At 41.1% G+C, this 18,203-nt stretch overlaps 1 protein-coding gene across 7 annotated transcripts in view; it reads right to left on the bottom strand.

The window, feature by feature from the left end:
• The window catches only part of ELAVL4 (ELAV like RNA binding protein 4), a 94,234-nt gene that overhangs the window by 19,032 nt on the left and 56,999 nt on the right, over window positions 1-18,203 (bottom strand). For all 7 annotated transcript variants that reach the window (XM_081868286.1, XM_081868289.1, XM_081868285.1 and 4 more), the window contains exon 3: window positions 6,050-6,153. In XM_081868286.1, the coding sequence (XP_081724412.1) occupies window positions 6,050-6,153 (104 nt within the window). The remainder of the gene's footprint in view (window positions 1-6,049; window positions 6,154-18,203) is intronic.

Genomic DNA, 18,203 nt, shown 5'->3' with positions numbered 1-18,203 from the left:
GCCCCCCCACTCCAAAAGCTACAGCTTCCTCTCTGACAAAACTGTGTTTTAAGAAAATTTGAATTAATGCATTTCTTCCCTGGCCTGACCTCCCCGAGCCACTGCTTTTATACTGGTCAAAAATTCTGTCTGTGTTCAAACAAAAGGTTTATAACTTCTCCACTTGTTACGCCTCCAAAGATGAAGACCAAAAATTTAAATGTGGCCCAATGGCCAAGATGTTTGAAATTTGATGGGCATAACAGGGTGACCAACACCATGACACACACTATAAGATGTCAAAATAATTTCTGTAACAAGGGTATTTGAAATTTGTGTTGTCTCATGGGAATGTTCTTATATATGGTGATCATTATTCCATTTAAAGTGTGATTATTTGCTAGCATCTTCCTTTTTCTTAAATGCTTGTCATTGCAAGAGCTAGGGCTGCAGATAGATGCTCTGGTCATCTACAGTGGTCTCTGACATCATGTCAAAGATGACACATGAGAGAGTTTAAAAACCTAATTATACCGGACACTAGCAATGTATTTCCTTTTAATGACAACCATTTATGTGACAAAATTTAACTACTTGCCCTCATGCAATTACTTAGCCTGTTGCTGAAGTGGAAGGAACAAAATCACTCACTTAGGTCACCCAAAAGCAGTCACTTTAAAAAAAAAAAAAAAAAAAAGCAACAATACTGTTGACAGGCCAATGACATTAACTAATGCTAAAAATGTCAAGAATATTTATATAACTAAGCATCATAGCAACTATTACTGATTGTAAAAGCAACTGTGGTCCTGACAAGCAAAACTTACACAGTAACTTATTTTGGCAATACCATGGGAATAAAATTCGCAAGTGGGTTAAAGCACCACAGCCAACAGAACACTTCCCATTGGTTATTGTAAGGCGGCAATCCACAGCCCTTATCATCAACTAAACTTTGCCATTAACTTCAGTGGGATGTGAATCACACCACTAAATCTGCAATTTTCTACTTCCACATCCTGAGACAAGTATGGTAGAACAGCTATGGTATTCAAACAGCAAAATAATAAAATTTATTTCCCTGCCCTCTCCCTTTAATAATAGGAAATGTTTGAGAAAGAGGATTCCCTCCTTCCCCCGACACTTTCTACCAATTACTTTTCCCTACAGAAGTTTCTAGGACTACAGTATGTCTCAAGAATTCAATTTTGTTTCCCCCCTGCTCCCAAGCCTTGTACTTCCCGTGTATTTTCTCACTTGACTGTTTGTGAACATTATTTCATTATTTCAAGTTTGATCTCTCTGCTCTCACATCACAATGCATTCCTGTTTGTGGTCTTTGCTCTTCAAGCTCCACCCATGTCAAGTGTGCAAACATCTTCTGCTCCCTCAAATGCTGTGCCCCTTTATCCACTGCTGCCCCTGAAGCCTGGAATGGTGCTAAATCCACTCTACTTCCCAGTGGGGAGGGGTTGCAGTGGACCACATGGCCACCCACTCCCCTCCGGGGGCAGGGGACGAAGTCCCACGTCACCCAGAGGTTACCGGCCACGTTATTGTCCAGCCAGCCAATCTGTTGGCTGGGGGGGGGGGGCGTGGGACGTGGCCGGGCCCCATTTAAACTGGAGAGCTTCCTCTTGGCTCGCTTCCTCAATCTTCCACCTGCCCTCCCTAGTTTCAGGTTTTGAAATTGGCCTTGCTATGGACATCGGTTGGTTGCCGTTGAGGGGCCTGGTAGGAATTTTTCCACTTGGCAAATTGGCATGGGTCATTTGGTTTTTGCCTACCTTGTAGCAATTGTCACAACTTTGTTAGGGTTGCGGTTAGGCATTGGTTGGTCTTATGATGGGGGAGGTGAGGTGTGGCCATCACCTGCCCCTCTAAGCTTAAGGGTATTCTGTTAAAGGAATTCGGGGGTGTGGATCTTGTCCAAAGCCCGGGGCAGGGCTAGGGCCATGCCACGACCCTGTCGGGAACCCAGGGGGAGCTTGAGTTGGTTTGCATCAACAGGGCTCCTCCTACCAGTGGTTGACCCTTACAGACTCCCTGTGTGACGGGTAGGAGTCAGATATAGTCGGGTCAATTCCAATGCCTAAGCCAATACCGCTCACATTCTGTAACCAATAAATCTGTGGCCGAAATTTGCCCAATAACCATTAACCAAATATACATGTTCTTGTGTCTTATTCATCAACGAGGGGGGTGGTTTTGGGGTCTCAACATGCAACATCTCATCTCCTTCAAATGACTTCTCGAAACCCAGCTTTTCCATTAAGCCTTCAGTGCAATATCCTACTGTAATTAAGACTAAGCATGTGCCACTGAAATGTAGACCCATTCCTTTTCTCTCTCTCTGCAGCTTGACCAGCATCAGATTTCACACCTTGGAGTAGAAAACTATCCTCTTATACTTAGAAGTGTTATGCACACTGTCAGTACAATAAAATAAAAATAAAGATTTCAGATTCGTTGATGCCATTTGCGTTGTTTTATCTTCTAGCCAATCAACTTTGTAATTCAGTGCCAGAAGTATGATAAAATGTAAACTTTATTAAAGCTAAATAAACTGTCAGAAAATAGTGACAGTTGTGTAATTACACTTTTTATCGTGGTCATGGATGGACAGAAGGAGCCATCTTAAAACTAGACAATATTGTTCAGCGGCTGTATTTCTTCAGGAAGTATTTTCATTGTTTCATTCATTCATTCATAATTTTACATGAAGTTTAAAATTATGAGGACACTGTAAACTTACAGCACTGAAATGCCTCTGAATACCAGTTGCTAGGAACCAGAGGTGGGCAGAGGGCTCTTGCTCAGATACTGTTTGTGGGCTGCCCACAGGCATCAGGTTGGCTGCTGTGAGAACAGGATGCTGGTTTACAAAGGCCACTGGCCTGATCCAGCAATCTGTTCTTATGTACTATGATTATAACAAGATGACTAACTGTTATCTCATTATCTAGCACAATTTACATACAGATGTTTTATCTTGGTTCTGTAATTCTACATACAGATCACTAACTACCCTTGTTTTGAGAGCAACTTGAGTTACCGTATTTTTCGCCCTATAGGACACACTTTTTCCCCTCCAAAAATGAAGGGGAAATCTGGGTGCGTCCTATGGGGCGAATGCAGGCTTTCGCTGAAGCTTGGAGAGCGAGAGGGGTCGGTGCGCACCGACCCCTCTTGCTCTCCAGGCTTCAGGAAGACATCCGCAGCCTAGGCAGCCCTGCGGGAGTTCCCACAGGGCTGTCTAGGCTGCAGATAGTAGCCTGCTTCCCGGAACGCCGGGCGCGCTGAAAGCAGAGCGCCCGGCGCTTCGGGAACACATCCGCAGCCCAGGCAGCCCTGCGGGAGTTCTTTGCAGGGCTCCCCACGCTGCGGATAGCAGCCTGCCACCCGGCGTGCGGGGCGCCCTGAAGCAGAGCGCCCCGCGCGCCGGATAGACATCCGCAGCGTGGGGAGCCCTGCAGGAGTTCCCCGCAGGGCTCCCCATGCTGCGGATAGCAGCCTGCCGCCTGAGGCAGACATCGGCCAGCCCCACAAGCTTGGGGGACAGCAGGGAGGCGCAGCGCCGTTCCGTGACCTGGTTTGGTTTCCCCGACCTGCTTTTGGGGGGGGGGGGAAATAAAGGAAAAAAATTTTTCCTTTATTTCCCCCCCAAAAAACTAGGTGCGTCCTATAGGACGGAGCGTCCTATGGGACGAAAAATACGGTAATCAAACCCCACCATAGTTTAATCAAGCATTCTACCAATCAGAAGAAATGAAGCAAGCTCTATGTCCTTATTTCACACATCTATGGTGTTTTAAGTACTGGTAATTGTGGTGGTCCCCCCCCCCCTTTTTAATTATATGATAACAAATATAATTCTTTAACATGATCTATATAAAATTGTATCACTTCAAACTGCAGTTAGGTGATCCTGCTGTCCCAATTTTTTTTTTTTTTAAAAAAACACAACCCTGCCCACAGAGGGAATTCTAGCATTCTTCACAATATATTTTTCCCCCATGTGCAGAGAGAGAGTTTAGGCTTTCTTTCATGTGAAGAAATGCAAAAACAAATCCCTGTCTATTTATTGTTTTCCATATTCAGTGCACATGTGTGGGAGGCACTTTAGTGTAGGAAACAAGAAGGTTTAAAACAAAGAAGCAGTAACATTTCTAGGCCATAATAATAAAATAAGTAATTGTTAAATTATTAAATTTCAAGGTGAAGGTGTCCCATTTAACACCAAGGAGAACAGCCTGTCATTTTACAAAGCAGATACTAAGAAGAAAAGAAAACCTTCAATGCTATAGGAAAAATTACGGATGAACATAATCCTCTCTAGTGTGTTTACACAGATCAGAACATATCACAATCGAAAAATAAACAAGGACACAGAACAAGTTATACATAAACAAATGAGTTGAAATGGCTGAGCATTCTCTTTTACTTTCACACCCTAACCAGCAAAACAAACCTTTAGGGAAGAGATAGGATGTTTTTAAAAAACTTATTTAATGCTTCTTACATATTATTTCATACCTTTGCACAGCACAGTTATATTGGGTTTTTCCTTTATTATTTCTTCGCTAACCACCTTGATGTCCCCTGGACCAAAATCATACCCATAGTCTTTAAAAAACAATAACTATCCAAATTTGATATGGTAGACATATTTGAATTAAAAGAAGTTTAGCCTTTAGATCAAGACCACCCCTGCCCCTCAAAATACACATTTTACTTTAAAGAGTAAAACAAGAGATAAACACCATTAAAATATAATGGTTTTTTAGTCATTAACTGGTTAAGTATGAAAACCTATTTAAATGCGTGCATCTAAAAGTGGATACTAGAGTCCTAGTCAATAAATTCTGGGGTTCTAGGATCCTACTTATCATGGTTTCTCCCCACCCCGAATTTGAGTCTATAGCACTATGATAATAACACGAGAAAGCAACTTATAAAACAGCAAAGATGACCAAGCTTTCAAGCAGAAAAATAATACAGAAAGTGAACACGGCACTAAAAATCTCTACCTTGAGGGTAAATTTAATGCAAGTTGGACTATTTAAGACACATACAATCTATTTTTCTTTCTTTCTTAAAAAAGTGGAGGACCCCCCCTTTTTTTTGCTTATGGGCTTTCAGGTGAAGCCAGCAATTTCTTCCTTTAATTTGGAAGCAGACAAGGAAGCTGCTGACTCAGTACTACACTGTAACGATAAGAATATTTTTGTTTTGTTTCCTCATATTAACTCACTGAAGCAAAATGTGTAGTAATTGCAGGGAATCCTATAGTAAGCATTTTCTTAGTGTAAAAGATATCAAATTTGATACTATGTTAAGTGGATTTAGAAGGAGTATGCTAAAAATAGAATATATATTAAATTACTACAACGTACATGTGCTATATTATGAAAGAATTTGCATGGAGTTTTTCTCTCTGAAATCAGGAAGATGTTACAGCCCAGTACTCTAGTTCCCCCCATAAAGAACTACAGTACCAAAAATGCTAACAGAATGCAGACAAATGCTTTAAGATCACTTGATCTTGAGTTTCCTTCAGAATGTTCTGCTTTCTGGAAAACAAACTTAATGCTAAAAACTGGTACCTGATCACCATTTACTCTAGGGTAACTACAGGTGCATCTTGACAAGAGCATCAGTCGTATGCCCAGTTATCTCATGGCAAGATAATGACAGCCGAAATAAGCAACCAAACCCCATGTAGTAGCCATTTCGTAAAAAGCCTATTCCCCCCCCCCTAATTTGCTGCTATGATTTTTGTGGATGACTCTCTAAACGCTGTGCTTTTGACATGCTGACTTGAAATCCTGTAATAGTCATTTAAAGATTTTCTGCTTGTTTTTTTCTTTTCTTTTTATAAACAAAAACAATAGGCAGTTTGAAAAGAAGAAGAAAGTGCCATCTGCTATACACCTTTCCTTTGTTTCAAAGTAAGAGCTAGTTGCACCCTTTGGGCTGTGAAGAATGCAACATTGATGAGATAGCCAGACACTGTCTTAACTACACTCTTCCTCCTGAATTTAGCAAAATACTCTTTGTATTCTCTTACCTTTATGGTTTTGGTCTGGAGTCTGAGTCCATTTAAAGTGTTAATGGCTTTCTCTGCATCCTTTGGATCAATATAGTTAACAAATCCATACCCTAAACTCTGCCCTGTTGAAACATAAGAAACAAAAAAAAAGGACTCAGTATTCTTTGCAGCACACGTGTACGATTTCCAAATAGGGGAATGAAATCCTTTTTCTCTGATAAACTTTTTCACCTAGCACTTCCATTCCAATCCAGAAAGCATACCCATACAGCCAACACAGCTTTCAGGAGGACTGCTTAGAAATATTTTTATCCTGAGAGTCTGTCATTAACAGGTGCTGATTCTTCTAGATTCCATAGTGCCCTTAAAACTAGGAAAACTAAACGGATATATTAAGAATTTACTAGTGGCCACACTTACTGAAGCTTTTCCCTACAGGAATCACATTAAGAGAATAAAAGACAAGAGAGAGGTAGCAGCAGGATTACATGCAGAATTTATAAACGATTTGTGTTATTTTAATCAACAGACAGAATTAAAAAAATAAAAATTAGTTGTACAAGCAACTCAACTGCAACTTAAAGTGAAATAAATGAAATGCTTAGACTAAAACACATATCAGTAGCTAACCAAATTCTTACAAATAAGAAACCTTTCTTACAAATAAGAAACCCTGCATTTATTTTACCTGATTTGGTTGAAAATAGTATTTATTTACAATATTTATATACTGCATTTCAGCAGGGAAGGGCTCTTATTAATAAGAAGCTTGAAGAAACAGAAAGATTATCTAAAAATCAGGATGAACTCTAAAAATGAACATGTAAAAGCCAATAAATTAGCATCTATGTTACTGCCTTATCTGTGACAGCACATACACCATCGGAAATGACATAATATCACATGGCAGGATAGATTATTACTTTGTGCTCTTTGCACTGTGCTCATGTGGTGATGCTAGGAAGAACAAAACAGTAAATCTGCTTCTGCATTCGGATGGCAGGAGCCCATTTTAGCAGCCAAAATTTCAACAGCTTCTGTTTTATTGTCGTGTTTCGTGTTTACGTTTCGCAGATCAACTTTATCCAGTACAAACAGCTTAGCTTTTTAACATGGTGCTAACTACATACCATAGGGATTCACACAGGTCAGGGATGATCTTGGCCTTGCAACACAGTAAGAACATTTGACCAAGGAAAACTTTTGTCACCCCCCTATAATCTATCAGAACCCACCCCTCGTTAATTCAAAGGTAATGAGTATAATTACAGTAAAAATGACAACCAACGCCAATCAACACCATGCACATGCAGCTTACAGGTTTGCCCAAGTTCATATTCAGTTCTTCTTCCTCAATATATTCAGTTTTTCATTGTTTTACATATGCTATGTCCGCCCACAGGAGGCACACACCATCCAATTAAAGCGTACCCCCCTTGGTCAAAATATATATCATGGGAACTGGAGTTTAACCCTTATAGCTCCCATAACAAACTACAGTTCCCAAGGTTCTTGGGAGCAGTGGTGGCAAAGCTTTTATATGTAGGGTGTGTACACAGACTGAATGCCCCTTTATCTCTATATAGCATCTTCCCCATTTGATTTGATTCAACAGCTTTTAATACACACAACAGATTTCAATGTACATGGAGAAACTGGTTGACTAAACGATAAGCGGAGGCAGCTTTCCTACATCTAGTGGGAGATCTCCATCTTTTTCCATTATGAGGCAAGAGAATGAGAGACTGAAATTCAGAAGGAGATGCCATGTTTTCTGCCTGTCTTAACACCCTGAATTTATAAAATGCCTGACTACCCACTGGGGACTAGATGCAGACAAGGCAGTGAAAACTGCACCCAGGCAAGATGAAAGGGCGAGTTTTCAGGTTCAAACTGAATTCGGACAGGGAACTTTATTTTTATTTTTTTATTTTTATTTTTATAAAACACCATTTAATGCACAGAAAGAAGAAGAAGAAGAGTTTGGATTTGATATCCCGCCTTTCACTCCCCTTGAGGAGTCTCAAAGCGGCTAACATTCTCCTTTCGGACAGGGAACTTTAAAGCATGAACGAAAGGTAAGTGTGAAACAGCCCTGAGTTACAACCAAGGAAACCTGGATTAAATCTCACTAGGTGGCTAAACGGCTCTCTCTCCCCCCAGCTTACTTCCTGCAATATGGAGTTAATACTAACCTACCTTGCAAGATTGTTTTAAAGGCCGCAACAAGATAATTTACGTGATTGACTCACTGCTAGGATTTCTAAGCACTGCCACCGTCATGGGATGCATCACTGTCTCTTAGCAACCTCACTTCTCTTCCTCATTCAGGGGAATTACGCTAAGGTACAAGGCAATGATACGTGACGGGTCTCATCATGCACCACAGATTCCCAGCTGATAACCACAATCAAGGTGTGAAGAACTTGAAGAACAAATTCAGAGGAAAGTAATCATGGTTAGAAAGTCCTGTCAATGGGAACGTCAGCAGCCAAAGCACTCTACATGCAGTGGAATGAAATTCAGTGATCTATTTCCTTTGCTACTGCCGTCTCGGCGCAAGCAAAGAGGAACAGAAGTGCTGGTTCAACTTCCAATCAGCTGCAACATTTCTGCTGCAGCGGAAGGCAAATGACATTTCCCCTATGGTGACAGCTACTTAACTAATCTTTTAATTAAACTACGAAGTGAAGAATTTGTCACCTGCCTCCTTTAGAACATCTGTAGCATTCAGTAAAGGGTGAAGAAATAGTTTTCACACTTCTATGCACTCATGCCATAATTTCCAGTGCAATGCTGTGTAGCAGAGAAGGGAAGTTGGAAACATGGCAATTTTGCTGCCCATGAATCGGAAATGGTCAAACAAGCAGTGCACAACAGCTCAGTCCTCCATTAGTGTTCTCTATCACCAAACTTCAAACTTATTTTTAAGCATGCTCTCTCGTAAACTCCCAGGAAGAGAGAATGGACACGGGGAAGAGAAGAATTGATTGTCTAAGAAAACAGAAATAATGAGTGCCTGCCATTTGGTTTCTGATCTCCCCCAGCCTAATGAACTCACATGGAAATCAAACAATAGTGTTTATGTTTAAAATGGGCTTGAAAAGGCTTGGCTTTTGTTTTTCTTTTAAAATAAAGGAGTAATTTTTTGTTTGCAAAGGTACAATTAAAATTATTTAAAAATTGCCTGCCCTTCAATATTAATCCAATGGGGGGGGGGGAGAGTGGGCAGCTTCAAAATATCTTGGACCAGCACTGGTCCCAATGAAATGTCCAAAAATTCCCAACCAGTGCTACAATGTAACCTCTCAAGAAGAAAGAATAGGAAGAGTAATAGAAATAGCAAGAAAGGTCTTCTCAATATCTTGTGATAGATTCCAACGTTTCTGCAGTTGGAACAATTTGGACAGTGCAATATTGAAGGAGTGTGAATACCAAAAAATGGCTGCTTTCAGGAATAAAGAACATGTTAAGGTGAAGCCCACATTTTTAAAGCAAAATCAGCTTAGACAAGCTGTGTAATAGGGAAAGGAAGCTTGCTTAATTCTTTCCCCTCTGGCTACTCTGTTTAAAATCACCGATTTCCTGGTGCTTTTCACCTACAAGAGGGGTGGGCAACCTGTGACCACCTAGATGTTGTTGAACTACAACCTCCATCACCCCCAGCAGTCTACATCTATATATATTTTCTCTCTCTCTCTCACTCTCTCTCTCTCTCTCTCTCACACACACACACACAGTCATATGAACAAAAAGATCAATTTGGAAAGGGTGATTTTGAGCTGAATTATCAATAATTAAGTAGGCCTATATATTCCCTGCCTTGCAGCCCGAATCCTGAAAGTATCTTGTTTTATAAAGACATATAAAACTGCCAATGAAGTAGAGGCAGCAACCATTTTGCACGAGGGTTCTGTTCCTGACCCCTGTGCGCATGGGCAAAGCGCATAAGCCCACAATGTTTCAGGGCCTCTTCTGGGTCGGCAGCAAGGAGCATGCGCACGATCAGACACATGTCTCTGCCTGTAATATGTACCATATTTTTTGCTCTATAAGTCTCACTTTTCCCCTCCTAAAAAGTAAGGGGAAATGTGTGTGCGTCTTATGGAGCGAATGCAGGCTGTGCAGCTACCCCAGAAGCCAGAACAGCAAGAGGGATCGCTGCTTTCACTACACAGCAATCCCTCTTGTTCTGGCTTCTGAGATTCAGAATATATTTTTTCTTGTTTTCCTCCTCCAAAAACTAGGTGCGTCTTATGGTCTGGTGAGTCTTATAGAGTGAAAAATACGGTAATTTGAGCCTCAGTCCAACTTGGTCCACTTGGTTGCTATCTTAGATGACTAGTAATTTTTCTTTGGTGGTGAGTGAGCAAGAAAGCCGAAGTGAGATCAAGTTTCCAGTCCCTTCTCCAGGTACTTCCAGCATTTTTATGCTGGGTGTGGAGGAAAGTACTTTGACTCCTCCATGCCTGATGCAGAAAATGAAAGGCCCCCAAAGGGAGGATGAAACAATTGGGGCCTTCTGTGGGTGGAATTCAATGTTGCACTGTAAAAATCATCCTGTCTGTGCAAGCATTTCAGCTTGCAGATGGAATGATTCCCCCTCTCCTCCCTGCCCCCTAGCTGCTCTGGGGGTTCCCCTGACCTCCCCAGAGCCATTTTTGCAGGAGTGGTGGAAAGCCCTGTTGCACAAGACGAGGTCCTTGCATGGGGCTTCCGCTGATAGGGCTCATTGGGTGAATCCTGCCCTGCATTTTGAGAATGGAAAGACCCATGCTTTCTACCCAGCCTAGAAACCAAGCAGGCTGCTGGTGGAGCTATGAATCGTTCCATCCTTCTGCTGGCAGCCCTTTAATGCTTCTATACTGAAGACAGAAGAGGTGAAGCTCTTTCCTGTGTGATAAGAACAGAAAGCAAGAGGAAAAGAATGCTCCTTCGCTCCCCTGCCGGCTTGCTGTTTTCCTACAAAACCCAGAGGACCTACTGTGCATCTAGCCTAGAAACCCTGCGGACTGGGTGTGCAGGAAAGTTTCGCTTCCTGCATATCCAGCACATAAATGCCAACTTAGGTTGATGGCAAAGGGATTGAGTGGTTTTGTGCCACCACTTGCCACGATTGGTTTCTATGCTGGATGTACATCTAGCACAGGTGCACAGTGGGTGAAGGGGTACAGTAATCTATGCAGAGTTTTTTATGCTGAATGTGCGAGAGCTGAAGCCCTCTCCCGTAGAAATAAAATGGCATGGATCACTTCACCTCTCATCTGCTTCAAGGCTGGATGTGCAGGAAGCAAAGCCTCTTTCTGCACGGTCAGCACAGAAACCAAGTGGGCTGTCAAAAGAGGCACAGAGTGCTCATTTCTAGCTTACAAAATGTTTTATTCATCCACTATTTACTCATAAGAGGGACTGGCAAAGGAGGAACGGAGTGATCTGTCCATCCTCCTCTGCCCTGTTATATAAAAAGCAGATGAGTAAAACATTTTGTTGGCTAGTAAACCTTAATAGAGGTTATTTTCCAAGGCTACCTTAGCTTCATACGACATGTCACAGGATTGACTGCCTTTAAGTATTCCCAACTGTAAGGATGACCAGACACAGCCATGTTTGGATCAGAAGTAAACAACTCGATTAAAAAGAGACCATATACTGAAACTTAAGTACATTAAGAAGAGCCTGCTAGATCAGGAAAGTGGCCCATCTGACGAAGCATCCTGTTCTCACAGTGGCCAGCCAAGACCCCTATGAGAAGCCTGCAAACTCCCCTGTGATGAAAGGTTACAGCAATTGAGGCTTCAAGCCAAGAGAAAAGGCAACCAAGAGGCAACACAATAACTTTGGTTGCTCTTTTCTGAACCTTTTCCAACTCTACAATATCCTTTTTGAGGGGAAAGAACCAGAAGTGTGCACAGTATTCCAAGTGTGGCCGTACCATAGATTTCCATAATGGCATTATGACATTGGCAGTTTTATTTTCAATTCCTTTCCTAATGATCCCTTAGCATGGAATTTGCCTTTTTCACAGTCGCCACATATTGGGTTGACATCTCCTGCTCCAGAGGGTAGGACCCAAACCAGTGTATCCAAGTTACAAGAAGGGAGAATCAGACGAAACATCAAGACGATGGCAAGAGCTGTTCAACAGTGGAACAGATTCCCTGCGTAGGAAGGTGGTGGTGCACTCTCCTTCATTGGAGGTTTATTAGCAGAGGTTGAATGGCCATCTGCCATGGATGCTTTAGTAGAGATTTCTGCACTGCATTGGACTACAATTCTAGGCACTCATTTCTAATCAATAGTGCCAGTTCAGACCCCAGGAAGGTACATGTAAAATTAATACATTTTTGTCCTGACGTACATCACTTTATGGTTGTTTACACTGAATTGCATTTTCAATTTCACCACCCATTCATTCAGCTTAGAAAAATCTTCTTGGGGCTCTTAGCAATCCCTTTTTGTTATAACCAACCTAACCATGTAGCCTCAACAGAAAACCTGGTTATCTCATTGCTCACCTCCAACTCTAAATCATTTTAAAAGCCCAGGTCCCAACCCCCCCCCCCCCCCCGTGACTGAAGCCACTTTTTACACCCCTCCATTTGGAGAACTTTCCATACAGTCCTACTCCACAAGAGGGCCTCTCCTCTTAGTCTATGACTGTTAAACTTAGTCATGGGTCTCTGGTGATGCTGAAAGCTTTTTGAAAGTCCAAGTACACTATGTCAACTGGATAATTTGTACAACAATGACAGCATTAGTTTAAGAGGTAATATTGTCTGGGACAGTCCTAGGGTGAAAATAGGTAAGAATGTAGGAGTCCCCAGTTTTTCAAAAGTAAACACAGCTGGGGAAATTAGATTGAAGCTTCCCTCCATCATTCCCCCATCTAAATTGCCCCTTACAAAGGTACTTTCTGCAAGTAAGAAAACACTTTTTTTTTGTAGGTAGCACTGCACATTTTCCAGTTTGATAACAGCTGCGGATGTGGAGAAATTATCCCACACCAAAATGACCCCTCACACAGCAGTTCAACTATCACACAAAAAGAGATAGGCCCCTTTAAAGTCATTTGGCTACTACAATTTAAGTGAATGTTAAATCTTTTCCTTGCCCAATTCTTTCCCCTCTACTATTTCCCCTGTGTGGAGACTAAGTTCCTCAGGGTGTATTGGTGTGTTATAATATGCTGTACACTGCGCTGTGACTGTTTGGTGGAAGGCAATATAGAAATAGCCAAACAAGCAAACAGCTGATGTGGAAGAATCCAACCATAATAGCTGATGTGGAATGAATTGAGTTAGCTTCACTAGGAGCTCAATTTATATTGTTCACATAAAATTAAAACAGTATGGAGCTTGCTTCATGAAAAGAGGACCTCTCAGTCGTTATCACTGAAGTGTTTCCATAACAGTTAAAGTAACTACAGAATTTCAGCAAAATATTGCCATCCTTATGTTGCAGAACACTGTATCCTGCTAATTTTGATAAATGGAGTGGGGATCTTGAAATACATGACAGCATGAAGTTTGCACACCATTCCCCTGAAGTGGGAAGCACCCTACCTTAAGCAAGGCAGGCTGACAGCTACAGGAAGTCAGCAAGCATCAGTGATTATGACTAATAACTGATGATTCCCTATAAGAATCAGGAAAATAATCTTAGGACAAAAATTGTAGTAAACTGTAAGTAAGATGGAAAAATATATTTAAGCTTTAAATGCAAGGAAATGTACTACGGAAATTTGCTTTTTGGCTGCCGAAAAACATTTCCTTCAGTAAATGAGAAAGGTCAGTAACAAATCTGTAACAAATGCACCAACATTATCTTGCGAGTATAATGCCATTTACAGTTTTTGGTCCTGTGCTCTTCTCTCAAATCTGTTTTCCAGCCACAGCCCTAAACTGCTTTTGTAATATTCAAAAAACCAATAATGGATTGTGCTACCAAACTTGGCAGGTCTAGTGATGGAAGCAAATTGGTTTATATGGATATGTCATATCACTGAAATGCTGGAGTACTGGAGTGTTAATTGTGCTAGCAGGTGTAAAAACTGCCATTAAATACTTAAGCCAAGGCTTGGAAATATCACTGGGTATTTGAAGATGATTTAGGTTTTGGCTAGGAACAATTCTGCAGGACTGGTTACTAAGCCGTGATTTAAAAGGACATCCTAATCCAGTGGTTCTCAAAGGGTGTGGCAGCATAAATGGCTGGAAGATTCAAGGACAATCAAAGAAACATTTAAACATTTTAGTGTAATGTAATGTAATGTAATGTAATGTAATGTAATGTAATAATATAATATATTTTTAAAATTATTATTTGCAGGATATATATTATCAAAACAAAGTGCAAGATAATCACATGATACTGCAAGTTCACACCTCTCATTGGGTTTGTATACATACCTAAGGTACATATGTAAGAGGTTCATTTATAATTATATTTTGGGAATGATTCATGTTATTATGTAGCTGCACTGTTTTATACTTTCTGGATGTCCCATGATCGTAATATAAAGTAGTCGTGCTCTACATTATAAATCAAACACGGCTAGTTGTTGTTTCTTTTTGTTTTTCAATGTGGAATGAGCAAATTTCTATTCTTAAAGTGTGGCCCAGAGAAAAAAGTTTGAGAACCGCTGTCCTAGGCAATATACGAGAATGTATCAAAACAGCTTTCCAGATACAATAAAAGAATGTTCCTTAGTTAAAGCATATTTTGTGAGATCTACGGATGAAGGGCGGTATACAAATTTAGCTAATAATAATAATAATAATAACCAGCTTATGTAGATATCTGGGCATTAAGTAGTAAATTAATAAATAATAATTAGTTGCGTGGTCAGCCGGAGACTACAAGTGGCCAACTTCTGACAACAAGAGTCTCAAGTTAACACACTGCACTCCATGCAATACAGTGGTGCCCCGCAAGACGAACGCCTCGCAAGACGGAAAACCCGCTAGACGAAAGGGTTTTCCGTTTTGGAGACGCTTCGCAAAACGAATTTCCCTATGGGCTTGCTTCGCAAGACGCAAATGTCTTGCGAGTTCCTGCGGGTTTTTTCCCCCTTTCCCCCCCTTTTCCTAAGCTGCTAAGCCGCTTATCAGCTGATCCGCTGATAAGCCGCTTAACAGCTGGCCGCTAAACCGCTAATAGCGCTAATCCGCTAAGCTGTCAATGGGCTTGCTTCGCAAGACAAAAAAACCGCTATACGAAGAGCCTCACAGAACGGATTAATTTCGTCTTACGAGGCACCACTGTACTATGCAGACACTCGAAGAAAATGTAAAAAATATGTTTGGGGGAAAGGTCTGTTTTGCAAAAACAGGATTGCTTCTGACCAATATAATAAAAGAACAGCATTGTAAGAGAAAGAAAACTTTGAAAATAGAACGGGCCAGAGGACTCGAAGGGTAGCATTCAATGTTAGTTTAAAGTAAGCTGAACCCACTTATTTCAATGGGTCTGCTCTGAATTAGCTCTTACAGTGGGGCAGAGTCATCTATAAATAAGGAAAACAATGTTGGAAATTCTGAATACAACTATATAAATTATATATTTTGCTCCATTTGTTATAAACATTTAAAATGTACCATAATGAATGCCCTAGAAAAACAGCAACAGGTTTCCCCGCCCCATATCTTCATCTGTAGCAAAATAACAGCTAGCAAAACAGTTACCTCCCTACACATCCAGCTTTCATGAAACTAGTGAGCTAGACAGACCTATCCTTGCCAGATGTTATTACTCCTAATTGCTTCTCCTTGATACTAAGAAACTAGACTGCAATTCTATACACATTTACTATGGAACAAGTTCCACTGAAATTAGATCATACTGTTGGGTAAACATGCACAGGACTGTGTTGCATATCTGCATCTAGGAATGCAGGAATTCTCTTTGAGAATCCACCATGGCACTCCTACAATATTGCAGTATTACACAGAGAAAACAAGTGGGACAGGCTTGATATGTCAACAAATTGTAGTAATGAACTGATGCTTCTAAACATCATGCAGGAATTCAACTGTTCATTTTCTTCTATCAGGACAACCCATGAATAGAAGAAAATACAATGAGAAGAATCATGCAAACAATTCATGGTTGGAAGAGATAGCAAAACATCTCAGGACCGTATCTCCCTATATGAACTGACCCAGACCCTGTACTCATAAACTGAGGACCGTCTTCAGATGCCCCCTCCACAAGAGGTCTGGAGGGTGGCAACACAACAGCAGGCCTTTTTTGTGGTGGCTCCCTGCTTGTAGAATGCTCATCCCAGGAAGGATCGCCTGGCGCCTTCTTTACATATATTTAGGTGCCATGCAAAAACATTCCTCTTCTCCCAGGCCTTTGGCTATTTAAACAACCTATGGTTTTTGAAACAGTGGGGAGGGTATGTTATGTATATGTTACGTAAAATACTATGTTATGTTATGTTATGTTATGTTATGTTATGTTATGTTATGTTATGTTATGTTATGTTTTATGTTAATGTTATGTATTTTTATGTTTTTATATTGTACTGTAATAATAATTTATTATTTGTACCCCGCCCATCTGGCTGGGTTTACCCTGCCACTCTGGGCAGCTTCCAACAAAGACTAAAAATACATTAAAATGTCACACATTTAAAACTTCCCTGAACAGGGCTGCCTTCAGATGTCTTCTAAATATCAGGTAGTTGTTTATCTCTTTGACATCTGATGAGAGGGCGTTCCACACGGTGGGCGCCACTACCGAGAAGGCCCTCTGCCTGGTTCCCCGTAGCTTTGCTTCTCTCAGTGGGGGAACTGCCAGAAGGCCCTCGGCGCTGGACCTCAGCATCCGGGCAGAACAATGGGGGTGGAGACGCTCCTTCAGGTATACTGGGCCGAGGCTGTTTAGGGATTTAAAGGTCAACACCAGTACTTTGAATTGTGCTTGGAAACGTACTGGGAGCCACTGTAGGTCTTTCAAGACCAGTGTTATGTGGTCTTGGCAGCTGCCCCCAGTCACCAATCTAGCTGATGCATTCTGGATTAGTTGTAATCCGCCCTGTGATCCTTGGATGAATGGAGGTAAAGAAATTTAATACACAAATAAATTACATAAATTGCCCACTCAAATGTTTATATTCTGGATACAAGAAATAGATCAGCAAATACCAAATACGTTGGATTATGCACCTATTGAAAACACACTCAGTCATCTATCTTACACACATATACAGGCAACTCCTAACTTGTGCAGGAGTTCCGTTCCTGCCCCCTATGCACATCAGCAGAACATACATAAGCCCGCCCTGGTCATCTTCCGGGTCAAAAAATGACCTGTGCGTCAGTGGTTGTGTGTCAACTGAATGCACGCAAAATGGTCGCCACCTGGACTCATGTTTATACTGAACCATAAAATCAGGACACTAAGACTGCAATCCTAACCTCCCTTACCTGGGAGCAAACCCAAATGTAAGTCTCAGAAGTGAACTTGCTTCTAAGTAGAGATGGTTAGGATTGCAGCAACCAATGGTTTTGTAATGGGCCATCAGCTCCTTCATAAACATTGTCCTTAAGATGCCACAAACTCTTGTTTTTGCTGCAAAATAGTAACAGGGCTACCCCTCTGGAAATGCATCAACTTTGAAAGGGGATACAGTGGACGATGAAACAGAAGAAAAAGTTGTACAAAATAAACCAATTGCAGGGGAACAGAAAATGCCAGGTGAAAGTGCAAAATGTCGGAATGGATTGAGGAATATTCACACATCCTTAATACGTACACACACATGCGAGAGGCTACAGAATTATTTTTGGGAATATACTAAAAGCCATAGCAGCCTACGTGTACTTGAATTCTGCAAATACTAATGGGGAACAATAGCAATTATTCTGCACTATAACTGGATATTGAAGACATAAGGATTCAAGTGGCATTTCTAATGGGAACTCTCCTCTTTGGGTTGCTTTTGCCAGCTACTTAAATTCTCTATAAACATCTGATCCATTTTGTGCATCGTTTGCTGAACAAACAAAATGCAACCATTTATAAAATATAAGCAACTTGCAGAAGAGAAATTAGAAGGCAAGCTCCCTCTTCATCAAATGCTATACGAATGGTTAAATAGATTTGGAACATGTAAATCAAAAGCACTGTTTATGTAGACATCATGAATTGAAAGGTAAAAGCTGAA

The sequence above is a fragment of the Podarcis erhardii genome, assembly GCF_964252035.2.
Source record: "Podarcis erhardii genome assembly, chromosome: 6".
Classification (NCBI taxonomy): Eukaryota; Metazoa; Chordata; class Lepidosauria; order Squamata; family Lacertidae; genus Podarcis; species Podarcis erhardii.
Note: the sequence above shows the minus strand (reverse complement) of the source record. Positions and strands in the feature narration are given on the sequence as shown.